This window comes from Plecotus auritus (assembly GCF_963455305.1).
Source record: "Plecotus auritus genome assembly, chromosome: X".
In the NCBI taxonomy this organism is placed as follows: domain Eukaryota; kingdom Metazoa; phylum Chordata; class Mammalia; order Chiroptera; family Vespertilionidae; genus Plecotus; species Plecotus auritus.
In genome coordinates this window covers 33274691-33296192 of record NC_137784.1, presented here as the reverse complement: position 1 = coordinate 33296192, position 21502 = coordinate 33274691, and the positions used below count along the sequence as shown (strand labels likewise).

Below are 21502 nucleotides of genomic sequence, written 5' to 3'. Positions count from 1 at the left end.
AGTTGCTGGGAATCCCTGCCATGTGTAATCCCTGCCATGTGTAAAGCCTTCCACAAGTAGCTGGGGCCTCTAGCAAAGTGAAATATGTCCCATCACCAAACAAATTAAACCAACCAACAAAGACACATAAAACAGCAATCGACAGACACTCATATATGATATTTACAGGCACGCATAACACACAGACAGGACTTAATAAATCAGAGTTCTTTTCATGTATCTTTCAGAAGATGTTTTAAAGTGTCCGGACTTTTAGCCAGATGTGGCCCAGAGGGCTCCCAGGTGGGGTCACTGGTGAACACCCACAAACAGCCTGTTGTTCACAGATCTCTATCATATTCTACTCTCCATAGCAAATATTGACTGGTGTTCAGAGTTGTTTTAGCCAAAATCTGCCAGTCCCAAAGTGTCATATAGTAATTTTCAGACAAGGCATTAAGGAGTCCTTTTGTATAAAGACTGTTAGCCCCATTTTCTCTAGTTGATGAGCCTTCCCACACCAGAGGAAGAGAATGAGGGGCCTTAGGTATTACAGGCTTTACAGGCTCTACTTCAAGAGGAGGTAGTGGTGGTAAATCATCCTGGCATTCTGTAGGCTTTTGAGCCTCAATATGAAGTGGGCATAGTGCAGTGTGAACAAGAGCCCACACAGTTAAAGATGACAAAGGCACTCGTTTTCCCTGAGCCTGGTTTCTCTTTAAATTCCTACCTACTTGTTCCCAGAATTCAATATCTAATGTTTCAGCATCAGGGAACCAAGGTTTGCAAATTATAGGCACCATTTGCTTTTAATAACTTTTTAAGTAAAAAAAAAAAGTTTATGTATATATTTAGGTTCTCTTATATTGGGTACATAAATGTTTACCAGGGTTTTATACTCTTGTTGGATTGATCCTTTGAGTTTTATATAATGGCCTTTTTTGTCTTTTTTATGGCCTTTTCTTTGAAGTGTATTTTGTCAGATATAACAGAGATCTGTTAGTTGGTGGACAGTTGATGTCCTATTGTGAAACCTCAGCTGAAAAACAATTCCCTCGCACTTAGAAATCCCGAATGGGCTCCAGTGATTTACTGCGCAGTTACTTTCATTTCCTTCCTCTTCGTTTTCGAGGGTTCCACTGAATCTTGTTGCATTTTTTGGCCTTCACATGGGGAACCACCTTGCTGGGGCTGACCAGTAGACCCTGAGCAATGGTTGAATGGATTACTCCAACACAATGTTTGCTGTGAAAGAGAGTGCTAAGGGACATCCTGGCTGAAGGAGCCAGGCAGCCTTGATTGCCTGCTTTTGTTGTACCAGCAGTTTGAGATAAAGTTTATCTTTTAGATACAATCAGTAGGGTATCTTGAGAGGACACGTGTGTTTACATAGTCCTCTAGGCAATGGCATCCAGGGAGTAATCATAAGGATTCAGTAAACACCTGGGGGTCTGCACATGCACAGACTTGTTTGGAAAGGTCAAGGAATAATTAGGGGTGCCACCTTTGACACTCCACTAAGTCTTCTCTAAGTCAGAATTCCGATAAATAGGGCAGATGGCCTTCCACACACTTCCCTTTTATCAGATTGTTCTCCTTACAGACTTTCCAGCCAAGTCTCGTGTGCTTCCCAACAGTTAATTTACCACTTTTGTTTCTGATATTATTTATTTCATTTCTCTCTGTTCCCTGATGAGTCTGGCTAATGGTTCATCAATCATGTTTATCTTTTCAAAGAACCAGTTCTTAGATTCATTGATCTTTTCTATTGGTTGGGTTTTTTTAGTCCCTATGTCATTTTTATTCTCTGTGATCTCTATTATTTCCTTCCATCTATGTACTCTGGGCTTTTCTTGTTCTTTTAGTTGAGTGTTAGTTTATTAGAGTTTTTCTTATTTCTTGAGGTAGTCCTGTAGTGCTATGAACTTCCCTCTCAGGACTGCTTTTGCTGTGTCCCATAGATTTTGGGTTGTTGTGTGTTCATTTTTATTTGTTTTCCAGAATTTTTTAATTTCTTTTTTATTTCATTGATAACTTATTCATTGTTAAATAACATACTCTTTAGCCTCCATATGTTTAAATGTTTTTATTGTGGTTCATTTCTAGTTTCATGCCATTGTGTACTGAGAATATGCTTGATATGACTTCAATCCTCTTGAACTTGTAGACACTTTGTGTACTAACATGTGGTCTATCTTTTAGAATGTTCATGTGCACCTGAGAATACTATCTAATAAAAGAGTAATATGCAAATTAACCATCACTCTGCTACACCCACAAGCCACGCCCACCAGCCACGCCCACCAGCCAATCAGGAGCGAATATGCAAATAAACCCAACCAAGATGGCTGTGGCCACAGAGAGCAGGAGGGAGGCTTGGGTTGCCCCCGGTGATGGAGGAAGCCAAGCTTTCTGCCTGTCCTTGCCAGCCTAGGCCTCCACTCAAGGCTACAAAGTTTCAATGATAGAAGATACATAAACCCAAACAGAAATGGCAGCAGCCACGGAGCTGGAAAGAGCAGGAGGCTAGGGTTGCCTGCAGCGATGGAGGAAGCCAAGCTTCTGCAGCCCTGGCTGGCCCAGGCCTCGCTTAAGGCTACAAAGTTTCAATTATAGAAGATACATAAATCCCCCCAAAAATGGCTGCCACCACGGAGCAAGCAGAAGGCTTGGCTTCACTCCAGGCTACAAAGTTTCAATTGTAGAAGATAAATAAACCCCAGATACCAGGGCCTCCGCTTGGGTCACCAGGGGGCGTGGCCAGCCTGCAAACCACCACAGGCCCCTCGCCCAGGCCACCCCATGCCCCAAGGGAACCCCCGCCCTGATCCGGGACACCCTTAGGGCAAACCAGCTGGCCCCCACCCATGCACCAAGCCTCTATCCTATCTAATAAAAGAGGAATATGCAGATTGACCATCACTCCAACACACAAGATGGCTGCCCCCATGTGGTTAAAGATCTTGCCCCCATGTGGACACAAGATGGCCACCACAAGATGGCCAGCAGGGGAGGGCAGTTGGGAGGGACCAGGCCTGCAAGGGAGGGCAGTTGTGGGCAATCAAGCCTGCAGGGGAGGGCAGTTAGGGGTGACCAAGATGGCGGAGGAAGGAAGTTGGGGGCAACCAGGCCTGCAGGGAAAGGCAGTTGGGAGGGACCCAGGTCTGCAGGGGAGAGCAGTTGGGGGGGAACAAGGCCTGCAGGGGAGAGCAGTTGGGGGGGGGACCAGGCCTGCAGGGGAGGGCAGTTAGGGGTGACCAGGCCTGCAGGGGAGGGCAGTTAGGGGCAAACAGGCTGGCAGGGGAGCAGTTAGGCTTCAATCAGGCTGGCAGGGGAGTGGTTAGGGGGTGATCAGGCTGGCAGGCAGAAGTGGTTAGGGGCAATCAGGAAGGCAGGCAGGCGAGCAGTTGGGAGCCAGCAGTCCTGGATTGTGAGAGGGATGTCCGACTGCCCATTTGGGATCGGGCCTAAACGGGCGGTCAGGCATCCCTCAAGGGGTCCCAGATTGGAGAGGGTGCAGGCTGGGCTGAGGGACACACCCCCGTGCACGAATTTCGTGCACCGGGCCTCTAGTAGTGTATAATCTGCAGCTTTGGAGTGTAATGTTCTATAAATGTCACTTAAATCCATGTGATCTAGTGTGTCATTTTAGGTCTCTTTCCTTGTTTTGTCTGGAAAATCTATCCAGTTTTGGTGTGTGTGTGTTTTTAATTACTGCTTCACTGTGGTATTAAAATCCCCTACTATGACTGTATTGCTGTCCATATCTCCCTTAAAATCCTTCAAGAGCTTTTATGTATATATTTAGGTTCTCTTATATTGGGTACATAAATGTTTACCAGGATTTTATACTCTTGTTGGATTGATCCTTTGAGTTTTATGTAATGGCCTTTTTTGTCTTTTTTATGGCCTTTTCTTTGAAGTGTATTTTGTCAGATATAAGTATTGCTATCCCTGTTTTTTTGTTTGTTTCATTTGCATGGACATTTTTTTTCCATTCCTTCACTTTCATCCTGTGTGAGTTTTTTGTTCTGACATGTGTCTCTTGTAGACAGCATATATGTGGGTCATGTTTTCTTAGCCATTCAGCTACCTGTCTTGACTGGAGCATTTAATCACTTTACTTGTAAGGCTATTATTGATAGGTACTTGTTTATTGCCATTTTTACTCTTTATGCCTATGTTTCCTGTGTGTGTGTGTGTGTGTGTATATATATATATATATATATATATATATATTTACTATTATTGTAACAGTCCCTTTAACATTTCTTACAGTGCTAGTTTAGTGTTAATAAACTCCTTTAGTGTGAGAACCCCTTTCACGTCCCGCGTGTTTCTGGGTTCCGGTTCAGGGTTCGGGTTCTGGAGAAGGCCGCACACAAATGAAAAGAGACTTGGAAAAGTATTAATTTGGAAATATTGGGGGCCAGGCGGGAGCCCAACTCTAGTGGAAGGACTACCCTTTGCTCTGGCCTTGCAATCCCTTTTATTGAGACTATGGGATACGCCCATAACCTTTAGGCAGGAAATTCCAATAAGAAATTTACATAGGAGAAACAGGTGGAGGCTGCTTCAGCTAACAATGTTTCAACTAAACAGTGAGTGATCAAAACAATTAAGGTTGTTGACCAGCCTTCCCAGTTTCCTGGCCACATCTTTCTATTAGTGGTAGAATTATTGGTTTCCGGCATCTCCCCTGTTTCTTTCCTTAAAAAAAAATCTTGCATCTGCAGACCAGAAATAAACACATAAGAACAAAAATGTTTGAGTCCCAATTTCAATGTCCAAACAGTTGTGAGTCCCAGTTTCAGTGTCAAACAGTTCTGAGTCCCTTTCAGTGTCAAACAGTTCCTTATGTGTATACGTCAGCAATGATATCTGGATGGTGGCAATGCAGGTCCGACCCTCTCTGGTTTGGTCCTAGGCAACCTGCAGCGACACACAGCTGCTGACTGCTAGCATGGCAAGGTGTCGTCAGCGTCTTCCATCTCTAGACTGTTTCTCCTCTTGTCTTCATGGTTGGAGCAGACCTGTCAATTCCTCTCTGTTGCAGGAATCCACATGGTCTTGGAATTGTTTTCTGAAAATACACAAACATATTCTCGACCAAAAGTTAATAAAGGAATCTTTTCTATAAATTTTACTTGGGATCCTTTTTATTTTTTGCCCAGACGATTTTCCTTTTGGCCTATTTGATACCATATGTTTTTCATTGGTGTCTTGCTGTTAGCATTCCAAATGAAAATTAAATTTTTTTAAAGTAAAAATTTTCTAGATGTAATTTACTTACAGAATATTTTTCCTTACATGCTATTTTTCCACTATCCCCCCTTTTTTTGATTAATGGAGGCTTTTGGAAATTTTATAATGCAGTCTTGATAACTTTAAATTTTAATTTTTTTTTTTGCTCAAAAATATGACTGCTTTAGGTTCTTTGCATGTTAAGCAAATTTACCATGAGAGAAACTACCAATAGAAATTTTAGTTAATAGTTTAGGAACAGTTTTTTGTCCAGTACAACTAAATTTTCTTGAATATTCACTTATTTCAGTTAGCCAATTTAAATTAATCTGAAAACTTGGCTTCTATTTTACTGTCAAATTTAATACTCTTAACAATCTTAGTTTACCCTGTACATATTAGTGGAAAGGATTATTTGCATTCTTGAGTAGGCCCTGAGCATTCCAGTGGTGCTAGGCTGGATTTAGATATAGGGCAGCTGCTGTTGGCCAAATCTCTGTCTGGGTCCCGATCTGAGCTGGGCTCTGTTACCTGGGTCCCGATCTGAGCTGGGTGTGGGAAGCACGAAGCAGCCATGGGGGCAGGAGACCTCCCTCAGAAGGGGCTAGGGTTCAAGCCCCTGCAAGGCTGGGGGCGGTGAGGGTCTCTGCCTCACCTCTGTTGATCCCCAAGTTCTCTCCTGATGGCCCCTCTGCCTGTCTTAGGTTGTTCCTTCCTTGAGGAATCTTACTGGTCTCTGGCTAACCAGCCATCCTCCGGGGCCAAGCAGGGTGATGTGAGGTTCAGTTCTGTCTCCTTGGTAGACTATGCCCCCGTGGCCTCCACACCCAGCACCTGCCTTGGGATCCCCCTGCCTGCTGGCAGGGCCCCAGCACTGATCACATATCTTGGGGAACCCAGGTTTCTTCTCCAGAGAGGGCCCAGTTCATGCCATTGGGATGGAGACAGATCCATGGTACCAGCCATCACGAGGCTTTTAACCTCAGCATAAACAGAAAGGTCAGGCAACAGCTGTGCGAGGGTCCCTCTTGTCGAAAAGGCCAGTATAGAATGCTCAAGTGCCTTCCCAGGGAGGCCTTAATTCCTTTCTGGAAGGGATTAAATCCTTTCATGTCCTTTTTTAAATTGCTGCCTAACATGCAAAGAATTAGTTTGTAAGTTTGTTTGAGATAATTGTTCAATATGCTGTTGTAAAATATCAAAAATTATAATGACATTGTAGAATAATATCATGTAAGAATATTCTTTGCTTTAGGTCATGGCAATTCAATTTCAAACTGGCTGTCAATTTTTCTTTGTATAGACAAGGTTTTAGTTACATTTTTTGCACCTCTCCCAGGAGCAAGTAGTGATAGTCCCCTACTTTAAAGGCCAAAACCTTTATAACATCTAAAAGTAAAGTATAGTTATTAGTTTTTATTTGATAAAGTTTTCCATGCCATTTCAAGTATCAATCGGTTAAATTTCAAAAATATTTCCTTTAAGAAGAGAGAATAAATTTCTTGTATTACTCTGGGCCCTTGGAGCTTTCCAAGAATCATCTCTGTTAAAGCCTTGAAATTTTAACATGGAAAAAATGATCAAATATATATATATCCATTTATGATTTAAAGATTACAATACTTTTTATAATTATTTTAAGATACCAATTAGATTTTAAACTAGTTTTTGCATAGAAAAATTTTGGTTAGGATCACAGAATTAATCCTCTTTTTTAATTAGACCAATAAGCAATTTATTTTGAATTCCTAATTGTTTTCAGCGAAAACACATTTTTTTTTCAAAAATAAGTTCTTATACTTTAGACATTTAATTACCACAACTATATAATTTCTCCCAATTTAATTTCCACTTTGTACTTTTAAAGCTGGCAAGTCAAACATTTAGCAGTTCCTAGATTAATAACATCTTGCTTACTTCGGGGCAAGTTTCAGCAACAGATCTGGCCGAATTTCTTTTCATGCTTAAAAGATAGACAGATCTTAAATTTTTTTTCTTTTTCGCTTTCTGAAATAATAACTAGCACCCAGTTTGGCCAAGATTTGCATTTCCCTGCGAGTTCTTTTATAATTTTTAAATAAAACCTTAAGCAATCTCATTGCGGGAGAGCGGATAGCCTTGCCCTCTCCTGCCACCTTTAAATTTCTCCGCACCGGAGGCGGTTTCAGCAGCGGAGTTTCATTTCTTATTACAGATTTTAAATTCCAAATACCAATTAAGATTTTAATTTGCATAAGAAACCACATTATTTTATAACCTAATTCTTCCCCATTAGCCTGGCTGAAAAAGACGTTCCCACCCTACTTACAGTTTGGGACTCTGCAGTTAGTCCGTGGGCTTTGTGTGCGGTGAACCTCCCTCACATTTTTCTCGGTGAATTTTTTCCTTTCCTTTGCTCTTAGGCGAAAAATATCATCTCCTCCAGAAGTCCCGCATTCAGGCGCCAGATGTGAGAACCCCTTTCACGTCCCGCGTGGTTCAGGGTTCCGGTTCAGGGTTTGGGTTCTGGAGAAGGCCGCACACAAATGAAAAGAGACTTGGAAAAGTATTAATTTGGAAATATTGGGGGCCAGGCGGGAGCCCAACTCTAGTGGAAGGACTACCCTTTGCTCTGGCCTTGCAATCCCTTTTATTGAGACTATGGGATATGCCCATAACCTTTAGGCAGGAAATTCCAATAACAGAAATTTACATAGGAGAAACAGAGGTGGAGGCTGCTTCAGCTAACAATGTTTCAACTAAACAGTGAGTGATCAAAACAATTAAGGTTGTTGACCAGCCTTCCCAGTTTCCTGGCCACATCTTTCTATTAGTGGTAGAATGATTGGTTTCCGGCACTTTAGCCTTCTTTTTATTTTTGCCTGGCAATCTCTTTATTTCACCATCTATTTTGAATGATAAACTTGCTGGATAGAGTAGTTTTGGTTTTAGATCCTTGCTTATCATTACTTTGAATACTTGCAGTTCTCATTGAGTTCATCCATCGTTCCTCTACTAGGTATACCAGTTAATAATGCGGATTTTTTTTCAATAGATGAGGTTACACATATGTTGATATATATATATGTGATTTGATATGTATGCTATTTTGTTGTATTGACAGCAAGCTTCAAAACTTCATATGTCAAATTTGCTGAAGGTGATAACATCATAGTTATTTTTACGCTTAAAAATGTCGAATTTCATGCCAAAAAAGAGCATTTGCAGGAAGTTTTAATTCATTACTTTATGTTGGAGAAAAAATTATCGTATACTTTGAAGCTTATGGTAAACATGCTCCATCTCAAGATACTTGTGAATACTGGTTTAAACGCTTTAAAAGTGATGATTTTGATGTGGAAAGACAAAGAACATACAGGTCAATCGAAAAAGTTTGAAGACCAACAATTACAAGTATTATTGGATGAAGATGCGTGTCAAACTAAAAAAAAAAAAAACTTGCAGAAAGATTAAACGTTGTTCAGCAAACAATTTCCTATCGTTTACCAGCAATGGGAAATACACTGAGTGGCCAGATTATTATGATCTCTGAACACATAAATATCTGGCCACTCAGTGTATATCCTATATCAGTGGTTGGCAAACTGCAGCTCACGAGCCACATGCAGCTCGTGAGCCACGGTTTGCCGCTCTGTTGACTAATGAGTTTGCCGACCACTGACCTAGACTCTCAATTCCAATAATTACAGGCTGTTGTTGTTCCTTGTGATTAAGCCCCTATCCCAGTGGTCGGCAAACTCATTAGTCAACAGAGCCGCAGTTTGCCGAGCACTGTCCTATATAATAAAAGGCTAATATGCAAATTGTCCCCTTGACCAGGAGTTCGACCAGCAGGCAAGCCGGCCAACCACCCATGTCCCCTACCCCTGGCCAGGCTGGCCAGACCCCACCCATGCATGAATTCATGCACCGGGCTTCTAATATATATATATGTGTGTGTGTGTATATATATATATATATATATATATATATATATATATATATATATAAATACACACACACACACACACATACACACACACACACACATACACACACATACACACACACTGAGTGACCAGATTATTATGCGTTCAGAGATCATAATAATCTGGCCACTCAGTGTATTTTAAAGGAAGGAAAATGGGTGCCACGTCAACTGAACAAAAGACAAATGGAAAACTGAAAAGTCATCAGTAAAATGTTGCTTCAACGGCATGAAAGAAAGTCTTTTTTGCATCGAATTGTGACTGGTGATGAAATCTGGATTTATTTTGAGAATTCCAAATGCACAAAATCATGGGTTGATTCAGGTCAACCATCAACATCGACTGCAAGGCCAAATCGCTTCGGAAAGAAGACAATGCTCTGCATTTGTTGGGATCAGGAAGGTGTGGTGTATTATGAGCTGGTGAAACCATTAATACTGATTGCTACCGACAACAAATAATCAATTTGAACCATGCTTTGATCGTGCAATGACCAGAATGTGCCAGAAGACATGGCAAAGTAATTTTGCTTCATGTTAATGCACCATCACACACTTCAAAACCAGTTAAAGACACATTAAAAGATCTTGCGTGGGAAGTATTAACCCACCCGCTATATTCACCAGACCTTGCTCCTTTAGATTAATACTTGTTCCGATCGATGGCACACGCACTTTCTGAGCAGCACTTCAAAAAGTACGAAGAAGTGGAAAATTGAATCTCTGAATGGTTTGCCTCAAAACAAGAAAAGTTCTATTGGGTCGTTATCCACAAATTACCTGAAAGATGGGGGAAATGTGTATCTAGTGATGGACATTACTTTGAATAAAACACTTTTGATGTTTCTCCTGAAATTATCGTGTTTTGTTTGATTACAAAATCCGCCATTATTAACCGGTACACCTAGCATTCTTAAAACAATTTCTTTATGCTCTGTATCCAGTAGCTTTCTTCCCTCACTTTCACTTTATTCTTTTTATGGGGATTTCTCCTGCTCTTTCATTTGGGACATCTTTCTTTGTCTCCCCATTTCTGTATTATTTCTGTATATTATGTAGATCTGTGTCTCCCAGTATTGTTTTGGTAGCCTTATGTAATAGGTATTCTATGGGGCTCAGTAGCACATGCTCTAGTATCACCCAAGCAAAGTTCTCTAGGAATGTCCTTTGTGTAGTTTATATGAACCCTCCTGTGTAGTTTAGTCTTGATTGCTGTTGGCCCATTCATGCATGGGGTTGACATTCAGGCCAGCTGACTGTGAGGATCAACCCCAATCACAGTGTTCGAGTTGCTGTTTGGTTACTGACCACGCAAACTGGAATTTGCCCCAGCTGGCTCTGGTGTCTGTCGAGATCATCTTTGGATATGTCATTAGTGGAGCTTATTGATTCCTGCTCTTATGTGGTCTGAACACCCATTCCCAGGGTGTGTTTGTTCCTGAAACTTCTGTGAGGGACTCAGGTGTAGGTCAATATCATACATTGCCTGTGATTAGCCCTGGGTTGCCTGTTTGGAGCTACAAAGTAATTCATAGTTTTTGGCTGCCTTTTCTGGGCCTAGTTGTGCATGGAAGGGGCCAAGGTACACACAGTGATTGCTTTCTACCAGCACTTAGCCCAGGAGCAGGTCAGCAAAAGTCCCAAGGCACCCCAAGTTCCACCTCTGCCTCCCTTTGCCTGCCAGCTCCCTGTTAGGCTCAAGCCCTGAATGAGCCTCTGGCTCTATGGCAGTTGTATGAGGTGGTTTCTCAGTGAGTCATCAGGTAGGTGTGAGTTGTGTTCACCAGATTGACACAGGTTCAAACTTGGTGCCTGTGCTGGGCCTGAGTCCCCTCTGCAAAAGTCTCAGGGTAAACCAAGGCCAGCTGTAACTTCCAGCATCTTAGGGAGTTGTCAGGGTGTTGCCAGCAAAATTCATCAACTCCAGACAGACTAAAATTTGTCCATGTTAAGGGAAATATCTGCACAGGATCAGTGGTGATGGTTAGATATGTGAGGGGAAAATGTCCCTATCCTAAACCCACACAACTCAGTCTGTCCCCAATTCTGGCAGGACCTCCTTGAGAGCCCTTGCTAGGCAGAGCCCAGCCTTGGCATTTGAGTGGGTGGGGCTAGTGGATCCTTTGTGGTGGGTGATGCCAGTCAGGCTCTCAAAAAGTGGGGACAATGACCCCTACCTGGAGTCACACTACTCAGTCTGATACCCCCTGAGTCCTTCTGGACCTCTATACCAGGGGCCCAGGCAGCTGACTTCTCCGAGGTACATGAATTCAGCAGGGCCTGATTATTGGGAGTTGTGAGGCTGGGACTATTGCACTCTCCCAGGCTGATGCCACATGGAGGGAAGTGGTCAACCCAAGAAAGATGGCATCTGGTGGTGTGGAAGAGGGACTCAGCACAAGGACTCTGTTGGTTATCTCTTCACCTCTCTCCCCAAAGTCACGAAACTGAGTCTCTCCTCACAGGACTCTAGTCCACTCTGCCCTTTCTATCCTGGAGCCCAGGGTGAGTTGCTACAAATGAAAATTTGTGCATTGGCCTATTATGAGGGCACCTGGATTTATAGCTTCTGCACAGCAAAAGAAACCAACCAAATGAAAAGTTAACCCTCTATAATGGGAGATCATATTTGCTGATACATCCAATAATGGGTTAATTTCCAAAATACATATATAAGGACTTATACTACTCAACACCAAAAAGATAAACAATCCAATTAAAAAATTGGCAAAGGATCTGAATAGATACTTATTTCAAGGAGACATACAGATGGTCAAGAGACATATGAAAAAATGCTCAACATCACTAATCATCAGAGAGATGCAAATTAAAACCACAATGAGGTATCACCTCACACCTCTATCATCAATAAACAATGGCTATCATCAACAAATAAGTGCTGGTGAGGATGTGGAGAAAAAAGAACCCTTGTGCACTTTTGGTGAGAATGTAGACTGGTATAGCCACTGTGGAAAACAGTAGTTTCCTCAAATAATTAAAACTGGAACTGCCTTTTGACCTAGTGGATCTCATTTCTGGGAATATAACTGAAGAAATCTGCAATGCTAATTCAAAAGAATATATGTGCCTCTATGTTGATAGCAGCACAATTTACAATAGCTAAGATCTGGAAACAACCCAAGTGCCCAACAGTAAATGAATGGATAAAAAAGCTGTGGTACATTTACAAAATTGAATGTTAAAAAAAGAAAAGGAAATTTTATCTTTTGCATCTGCATGGACCTGGAGATTATTATGCTTTGTTAAATAAGCCATTCAGAGAAAGACAAATACCATATGGTATACTTATATATGGAATCTAATGAACAAAATAAACGGAGGAACAAAATAGAAACAGCGGCATGGATTAAGCAAAAATATATGTATTTATAACACATTGACACAGACAAAAATGTGGTGATAGCCCGAGGGAAAGGTGTGGGAGCTATGTGTGGGGGCAGAGGGGAGTTTGGGGACAGAAAGAGGCTTTAATAGGGGTGATGGGTGCATGATGCAGTGTGCAGATGATATTTTCTTGAGTTGTACACTTGAAACCAATGTCATCCCAATATATTCAATTTAATACATTTTTTAAAATGTACCACCCACTGAGAAGTTTTTCCTTAAAGAAAAAAATTGATTCTGATCATATAATCAACAGTATTATTTTAATATAAGGTAATTATTTATTGGTGATTTCCCTTCTGTTTTTTTTTAATATATTTTTATTGATTTCAGAGAGGAAGGGAAAGGGAGAGAGAGACAGAAATATCAATGATGAGATTGATGTTTGCAATCCGGGCATGTGCTCTTGACCAGAATCGAGCCTGGGAACCTTAAGACACTGTATCCACTGAGCCAAAAACAGCTAAGGCCCTTCTGGTTTTTAGAAAAATACAATGTTAATAGCTTATCTGTAGTAAATTATACACTTGGAAATTAGTGTATAATCACTAAACTTTAGAATCATGTATTGTCAAAATTAGAAGGAAGTTTGGACATTTTGTAGTGCAGCCTCCGTTCACAAATGGACAATCTAATTCATAGTGAAAGCGAATTCACCTGTAAAATTTAACATAGTGAGATATGAGCACAGTCCAGACTAGAACTCTACTTTTCCAATTTACAATCTGTTGTTTTTTCCACTATATCACTATTTCCTCTCAGGTCTTCACAACTGAACAGATAAAAAGATACTGCTGCATGCAAAGTTCTGTTAAGCTGCTAATGGCTGTCCTCAATTTTGATGACTAATCTCAATTTGTCACAGGTCATTAGGTGCTGGAAATACTCACAAGCCTGTTGAGGCAAGTATTTGAAAGCAATTTACATTTTCAATATGGTAAACACAATTGAATTTTTTTACAAATTTCATTTTGAAGGTCTGATTGTTTGCATGGGTTACTTGTTGCAGAGCTATCCTATCTAATAAAAGAGTAATATTCAAATTAACCATCACTCTGCTACACCCACAAGCCACATCCACCACCCAATCAGGAGTGAGTATGCAAATTAACCCAACCAAGATAGCTGCGGCCACAGAGCGAGCAGGAGCCTTGGGTTTCTCCGGCAATGGAGGAAGCCAAGCTTTCCGCACACCCTGGCCTGCCTTGGCCTCCACTCAAGGCTACAAAGTTTCAATTATAGAAGATAAATAAATCCCAACAAAAATGGCTGCAGCCACGGAGTGAGCAGGAGACTTGGCTCCGCTCCAGGCTACAAAGTTTCAATTATAGAAGATAAATAAATCCCAGATACCAGGGCCTCTGCTTGGGTCGCCGGGGGGCATGGCCGGCCTGCAAACCACCACAGGCCCCTTGCCCAGGCCATTCCACGCCCCAAGGGAACCCCCACCCTGATCCGGGACACCCTTCAGGGCAAACCAGCCGGCCCCACCTGTGCACCAGGCCTCTATCCTATCTAATAAAAGAGTAATGTGCAACTTGACCGTCACTCCAACACACAAGATGGCCCCATGTTGTCAAAGATGGCTGCCCCCATGTGGACACAAGATGGCCACCACAAGATAGCCAGCAGGGGAGGGAAGTTGGGAGGGACCAGGCCTGCAAGGGAGGGCAGTTGTGGGCAATCAGGCCAGCAGGGGAGGGTAGTTGGGAGGGACCAGGCCTACAAGGGAGGGCAGTTGGGGGTGATCAAGCCTGCAGGGGAGGGCAGTTAGGGGTGACCAGGCCAGCAGAGGAGGGAAGTTGGGGGCGACTGGGCCTGCAGGGAAGGGCAGCTGGGGAGGACCCAGGCCTGCAGGGGAGAGCAGTTGGGGGGGACCAGGCCTGCAAGGGAGGGCAGTTGGGGGTGATCAAGCCTGCAGGGGAGGGCAGTTAGGGGTGACCAGGCCTGCAGGGGAGGGCAGTTAGGGGTGACCAGGCCTGCAGGGGAGGGCAGTTAGGGGAAAACAGGCTGGCAGGGAAGCAGTTAGGCATCAACCAGGCTGGCAGGGTAGAGGTTAGGGGGTGATCAGGCTGGCAGGCAGAAGCGGTTAGGGGCAATCAGGAAGGCAGGCATGCGAGCAGTTGGGAGCCAGCAGTCCTGGATTGTGAGAGGGACCCCTCGAGGGGTCCCAGATTGGAGAGGGTGCAGGCTGGGCTGAGGGACACACACCCCTGTGCACGAATTTCGTGCACTGCTCCTCTAGTCTATATATATAAAAAGCCAGCGACCATAAGGGCCATAACGGACGGTCGCTATGACACCCACTGTGGCCAATGAACCGTCCAATCAGGGGATGGGCCTGGTCAGCCAACCTCGGTGTGGGGGCAGCCGTCTCGTAGTCTGTGGATGAGGCAGTTAGTTTCTGGTCAGGGTGATTTCACTCTGTGAATCACTAGGGGATCCAGGAGCTATTTTCTGGGAATGCGGGAACCTTGGAGTCTGTGGCTTAAACAGCATGACCTCATCCAGGGAGGCGAGCCATCAGTAGCTCACTGAGGTGTCCAGAAACTGGCAGCCCAGGAGGGGGAAGTCACAGATTCTGCTGAGGGAGCCGTGTGCCCTTGGTTGGAGAGGCGTGCACCCAGTGGCAGCTCACAGAAGGGCCCAGGAGCCTTCTGTTTGGGCAGTGGGCTTGTGGAGTCTGCTGCTGGAGTGGCGCGACTACAGTGTCCAGACGCTGGCAGCCAGGGAGGGGGAAGTGTCAGTTTCTACTGAGGGAGCCATCTGTCCTTGGTTGGAGAGGCATGCATCCAGAGGTGGCTCACAGTGTCCCAGAAGCAGCCTACCAGGGTGGTGAGCTTGTGGTGCCTGCATGCTGGAGCAGTGCGACCACTGTGTTCAGAAGCTGGCAGCTGGGAAGGGGAAAGTCATGGTTTCTTCTGAAGGAGCTGTGCACCCTTGGAGGTGGATGTACTGGGGTCTGCAGCTCTGCAGGCGAGGCAGCTTATTTTGACTGGAGTGACTGCAGGGTCCAAGGCCAGTCTGGGTGGTGGTGAGGCTGGGTTCCTAGTGGAGGTTGCTCTCCCCTTCAAGATGGTGTGGGATCCTTGCCCAAGCCCTGCAGCCTGGGCAGTGCCCACAGCAGTGGCAGGGGCTTCCCGTTCAGGAGAGCCTGGTTTGTCAGCCCTGATACTCCTGCAGCATCTCTAACTCTTCCTCACTCACATACGCACACACCACACACGTCCACACACACCCCTTTCACTCCCTCACTCACACCCTCTCCCTCACTGCTGTCCTGCCAGCCTCCATCTTGCTGTGAGTTTTTTTAATACCCCCAATCTGATACTTTTAAAATATCTGATTTGATTTTAGGGGTTGGCAATTTTTTTTCCCTTAGAGGCCAGATAGTATAAATATATTAGGCTTTGCAGAACACAAAATGTCACATATTCCTTTTTACGTGTTTATTTTTGTTTTTACAAGCAAATAAATATTTTTCAAAAGTTTTAGTTCAGAGTTCAGGCTAGTTTTAACCCAGAGCTATAGTTTACCAATCCCTATTATAACATTTTTAGTGTGGTATACAATCAGCTGCCTCACTTTAGATAGTGATGCCTTCTTCATAAATAGTAACTGGTGTTTTAAAAAGGCCTGAGTGAGCCAAAGTGCCTTCTTTCTTTCCATCAAAATCTTGGCCTTCTTTTAAGAGACACTAAGTATATATTTTACTGTTTTTATAATTCTCACTATAGGCTGATTAACATGAAATACATGTGTGAATAAAAATGGAGAGTAAATAGCGACTTAACAACTTTATCCAGCAATCAAAAGGAATGGAAGCTATCTATACTAATAAAAGCCTAGGTGGTCCTTGCGCCCTCCTGCGCAACGTCATAACAAGATGGCTGCCACAAGATGACCACCACAAAGATGGCCACCACAAGATGGCCACATGCACAGTGGAGGCAGGGCTTGGCGGCTCCATGTGGCGCAGAGGAGGCCGGTCCCGGTGTCTCCGCCACCTCTCATGGAGGAGGCGAGTCCCAGGGAAGGAGGTGGGTTGCGGCAGGGGAGGGTAGTTGTGGGCAATCAGGTCAGCAGGGGAGGGCATTGGGGGCGATCAGGGCGGTAGGGGAGGGCAGTTGTGGGTGATCAGGCCAGCAGGGGAGGGCAGTTGGGGGCGATCAGGCCGGCAGGGGAGGGCAGTTGGGGGAGATCAGGCTGGCAGGCAGAAGTGTTTAGGGGCAATCAGGCAGTCAGGCAGGTGAGTGGTTAGGAGCCAGTGGTCCCGGATTGTGAGAGGGATCCCAGATTGGAGAGGGTGCAGGCCAGGCTGAGGGACACCCCCCTCCATGTATGAATTTCATGCACCAGACCTCTAGTTTTAACATATTTAACCCCCATGATAATATTTAAAAAGGAAGGCATTTCCCCTTTTTTCAGATATCTTACTTGAGACTCTAAGATAGCACTGTCCAGTAGAAATTTCTTTAGTAGTTGTATTATTGTATATCTATACTCTACAGTATGCTGTAGAGTACTTGAAATGGGGCTAGTGTGACTGACTAAAGAACTAAGTTTTAAAACTTTATTCATTTTCATTAGTTTGAATTTAAATAACCGCATGTACATAGTATTTACCATATTGAGCAGTATAACTCTAAGAGATTAAGTAAATCGCCCAGATTTAGACAATATATTTCACAACTGCAAATGAAAACCAGGTCTTCACAACTTCTAAACTCATGTTTTTTCCATTATGCCACACTGCCTCATCAGTAAAAGGTGTCTTGGCCACTGTGAATAATTCTGCAGTGACTATATATATATCTTTATGAATATATATTTTAAAATTTTCAGGTAGATACCCAGAAGAGGGATTGTTGGGGCATACAGTATCTCTTTTCTTAATTTGTTAAGGAACCTCTATATTGTTTTTCATAGTGGCTGTACCAGTTTATATTCCTACCAGCAGTGAATGAGGGTTCCTTTTTCTCCACAATCTCTCCACACTTGATATTACTTGTCTTGTTGATAATGACCACTCTAAGAGGTGTGAGGTGGTATATCATTGTAGTTTTGATTTGCATTTCCCTAATAGCTAGTGAAGTTGAACCTCTTTTCATGTATCTGTAAGCCATTTGTATGTCTTTTTGGGAGAGGTGTCTCTTCAGGTCCTCTGCCCATTTTTAAATTGGATTGTTTGTGTGGTGCTGAGTTGTATGAGTTTTTTATATATTTTGGATATTAACCCTTAGTCAGAGCTATAGTTTGCAAATACCTTCTCCCATTTGGTCGGTTGCCTTTTTGTTTTGTTGGTTTCTTTTGCTGTGCAGACTTTTTTAGTTTGATATACTCCCATTCATTTATTTTTGCCTTTACTTCCTTTGCCTTTGGGGTCAACTTATAAAATCCTCTTTAAGATCAAAGTCCACAAGTTTAGGACCTATGTTTTCCTCTATGTAATTTGTACTTTCAGGTCTTATATTTAGGTCTTTGATCCTTTTTGAGTTAATTTTTATACATGGGGACAAATTGTAATCTACTTTCATTCTTTTGCATATGGCTTTCCAATTTCCCTAGCACCATTTATTTATTTTTTAAGTAGCTTTTTATTGATTTTGATTTTAGAGAGGGAGGCAGGAGGGAGGGAGGGAGGGAGAAAGGGAGGGAGGGAGGGAGGGAAAGGGGGAGGGAGAGAGAGAGAGAGAGAGATGCGAGAGAAATATCAATCAGTTCCCTCCTGCATGCAACCCTGGCTGGGGACTGAACCCGCAACCTGGGCATGTGCCCTGACCAGGAATCGAATTGGCAAACTTTTGGTGCATGTGATGGCCCGCAACCAACTGAGCCACACTGGCCAGGGCCCCAACACCATTTTTTAAAAATTGTCTTAATTGTTGAAAGTATTACAGATGTCCCGTTTTTCCCCCATTGACCCTTTCCTCCCCCCTCCCCCAGGCCTTCATAGCACTATTGGTCTGTGTCCATGGGTATGCATATATGCATACAAATTCTTTGGTTAATCTCTTCCCACCCATCCCCTTCCCTCTGAGATTCATCACTCTGTTTTATGCTTCCATGTCTCTGAATCTATTTTGTTCGTCAGTTTATTTTGTTCATTAGATTCTACATATAAGTGAGATCATGTGATACTTATCTTTCTCTGATTGGCTTATTACACTTAGCATCATAATCTCCAGGTCACTCTGTGCTATCTCAAAGGCTAAAGATCATTATTTTTTATAGCTGCATAGTATTCCATTGTGTAATTATACCATGCTCTTTTGATTACTGTTGCCTGTAGTATATTTTGAAGTCATGTAGTGTGATTCCTCCAGCTTATTTCTTTTTACTCAGCATTGCTTTGGCCACTCGGGGTCTTTTGAGGTTCCACACAAATCTGATGTTTTCTTGTTTTGTTCTATTTATTGAAAAAAATATCATTGGGATTTTAATGGAGATTGCTTTAAATGGTAATTTGGCCATTTTAACTATGTTGATTCTTCTAGTCCATGAACATGGAATATCTTTCCACTTTATTGTGTCATTTTCAATCTTTTTTAATAATGCCTTTTAGTTTTCAGTATGTGGGTCCTTTACATTCTTTGCTAAGTTTATTCCTAGGTATTTTATTGTTTTTGTTGCAATTGTAAAAGGAATTTTTTTTCATTTCTTTTTATGATATTTTATTTTTAGTATATCGGAATGTAGTGGATTTTTGTACATTGATTTTCTATACTGCTATTTTACTGTATTTGTTTATTGGTTCTGATATTTTTTGGTGGAGTGTTTAGGGTTTTCTATATAAAGAATTATGTCATCTGCAAAAAGTGACAATTTTACTTCGTCCTTTCCTATTTGGATACCTGTTATTTCTTTCTCTTGCTTGATTGCTCTTGCTAGGATTTCTAGCACTATGTTGAATAAGAGTGGTAGGAGTGGGCATCCTTTTCTTGTTCCTGATCTTAGACTAAAAGCTTTTAGTTTTCACTATTGAGTATGATGTTAGCTGAGGGTTTGTCACATATGGTCTTTATTATGTTGAGGTACTTTTTTCCTGTACACTTTTGGTTGTGTGTTTTAATCATAAATGGATGGTGTATCTTATCACATGCTTTTTCTGCATCTGTTGATAACATCATATGATTTTTATCTTTTGTTTTGTTCATGTGGTGTAATCCATTGATAGATTTGCATATGTTGAACCATCCTTGTGCCCTTGGAATGAACCCCACTTGAAAGTGATGTATTTTTTTAATGTATTGTTTTATTCAATTTGTTACTTTGTTGTTTAGGATTTTTGCATCTGTATTCATCAGAGATATGACTCTGTAGTGTTTTTTTGTTTGTTTGTTTTTTTAGTGTGTTTGTTATCCTTGCCAGGTTTTGGTATTAGGGATATGTTGGCCTCATATAATGTGGTAGGATATATAGCTTCTTTAATTTTTTGAAAGAGTTAGAGAAAGGTATAAAATCTTCTTTGAATGGTTGGTAGATTTCACTAGTGAAGCCATATGGTTGTGGACTTTTACTTTTGGGGAAGCTTTTGATGGTTCTTTCAATTTCCTCACCGATGATCTTTCTATTTAGATTTTCCAGTTCTTCCTATTTCAGGATAAGAATGTAATGTAAATAACCAATGTGTCCTTCCATAGATGATTGGATAAAGAAGTAGAACATACACTGAGTGGCCAGATTATTATGATCTCTGAACACATAATAATCTGGCCACTCAGTATGTATGTGTGTGTATATATATATATATATATATATAAATATATATATATACACACACACACACACACACACACACGTGTGTGTGTGTGTGTGTGTATGTGTATGTGTGTGTGTATATATATATATATATATTTTAGAGGCCCGGTGCATGAATTTGTGCATGGGTGGGGTCCAGGCAACCTGGCCAGGGGGAGGGGACATGGGCGGTTGGCCGACAGCCTGCTGGTCAAACTCCTGGTTGAGGGGACAATTTGCATATTAGCCTTTTATTATACAGTATATACACTGAGTGGCCAGATTATTATGTGTTCAGAGATCATCATAATCTGGCCACTCAGTGTATATACAGTGGGATACTACTCAGCCATAAGAAAAGATGATATACTACCATTTACAACAACAAAGATGGATCTTAAGAATATCATGCTTAGTGAAATAAGTCAGACAGAAAAAGTCAAGAATGACATTATTATAGTCATATGGGATAATTGAAAGCAACAAATAAACAAGCAAACAAAAACTCATAGACACAGATAACAGTATGCTGTTACCCGTGGGAAGTGGCTTTGAGGGATAAAAAAGGGTAAAAGAGTTCAAATATATGATGACTGAAGATTTGACTTTGGAAGTAGGGCAAACAATCCTATATAATAAAGAGGTAATATGCAAATTAGCCCTCATGCCGTCACAAGATGGCTGCGCCCACAGCAGAGGTGGGGTTCCTGTAACACAAGATGGCTGCACCCACAGTGGAGACGGGGTTCCCATAACACAAGATGGCTGTGCCCACAGCGGAGGCGGGGTTCCTATAATGAGTGATCAGCAAGGACCTGAGGCTGCGTGGCACCGGGCTGGGGTGGGAGACCTGAGTCTGCACCCCCACCTGGCGGGGCTTGATGGGGGACCTCAGGCCACAGCCCCCACCCTGGTGCTGGGCCAGGGGGCTTTAAGCTGTGACCCCTGCCCTGGCGCCAGGCTGGGGGACCTCAGGCCATGCCTCCTGCCTGGTGGGGCTTGATGGGGGACTTCAAGGTGTGCCCCTTACCCCGGCCCAGGCCAGGGGACCTCAGGCCATGCCCCCTGCCCCGGCACCAGGCTGGGGGACCTCAGGCCATGCCCCCTGCCCTGGCATTGGTTCAGAGGACCTCAGGCCATGGCCCCCGCCCTGATGCCAGGGCAGGG

At 42.8% G+C, this 21502-nt stretch overlaps 1 protein-coding gene across 5 annotated transcripts in view; it reads left to right on the top strand.

Annotated features, from left to right (window-relative positions):
• The window catches only part of APOOL (apolipoprotein O like), a 142231-nt gene that overhangs the window by 55502 nt on the left and 65227 nt on the right, over window positions 1-21502 (top strand). Inside the window, exon 1 of one of the 5 annotated variants that reach the window (XM_080653662.1) lies at window positions 16333-16635. The exons of the other annotated variants lie outside the window; for them this stretch is intronic. Within the exon in view, the coding sequence (XP_080509788.1) occupies window positions 16414-16635 (222 nt within the window). The 5' untranslated portion in view covers window positions 16333-16413. Of the gene's footprint in view, window positions 1-16332; window positions 16636-21502 lie in introns of those variants that run through there. 5 annotated transcript variants of the gene reach the window in all.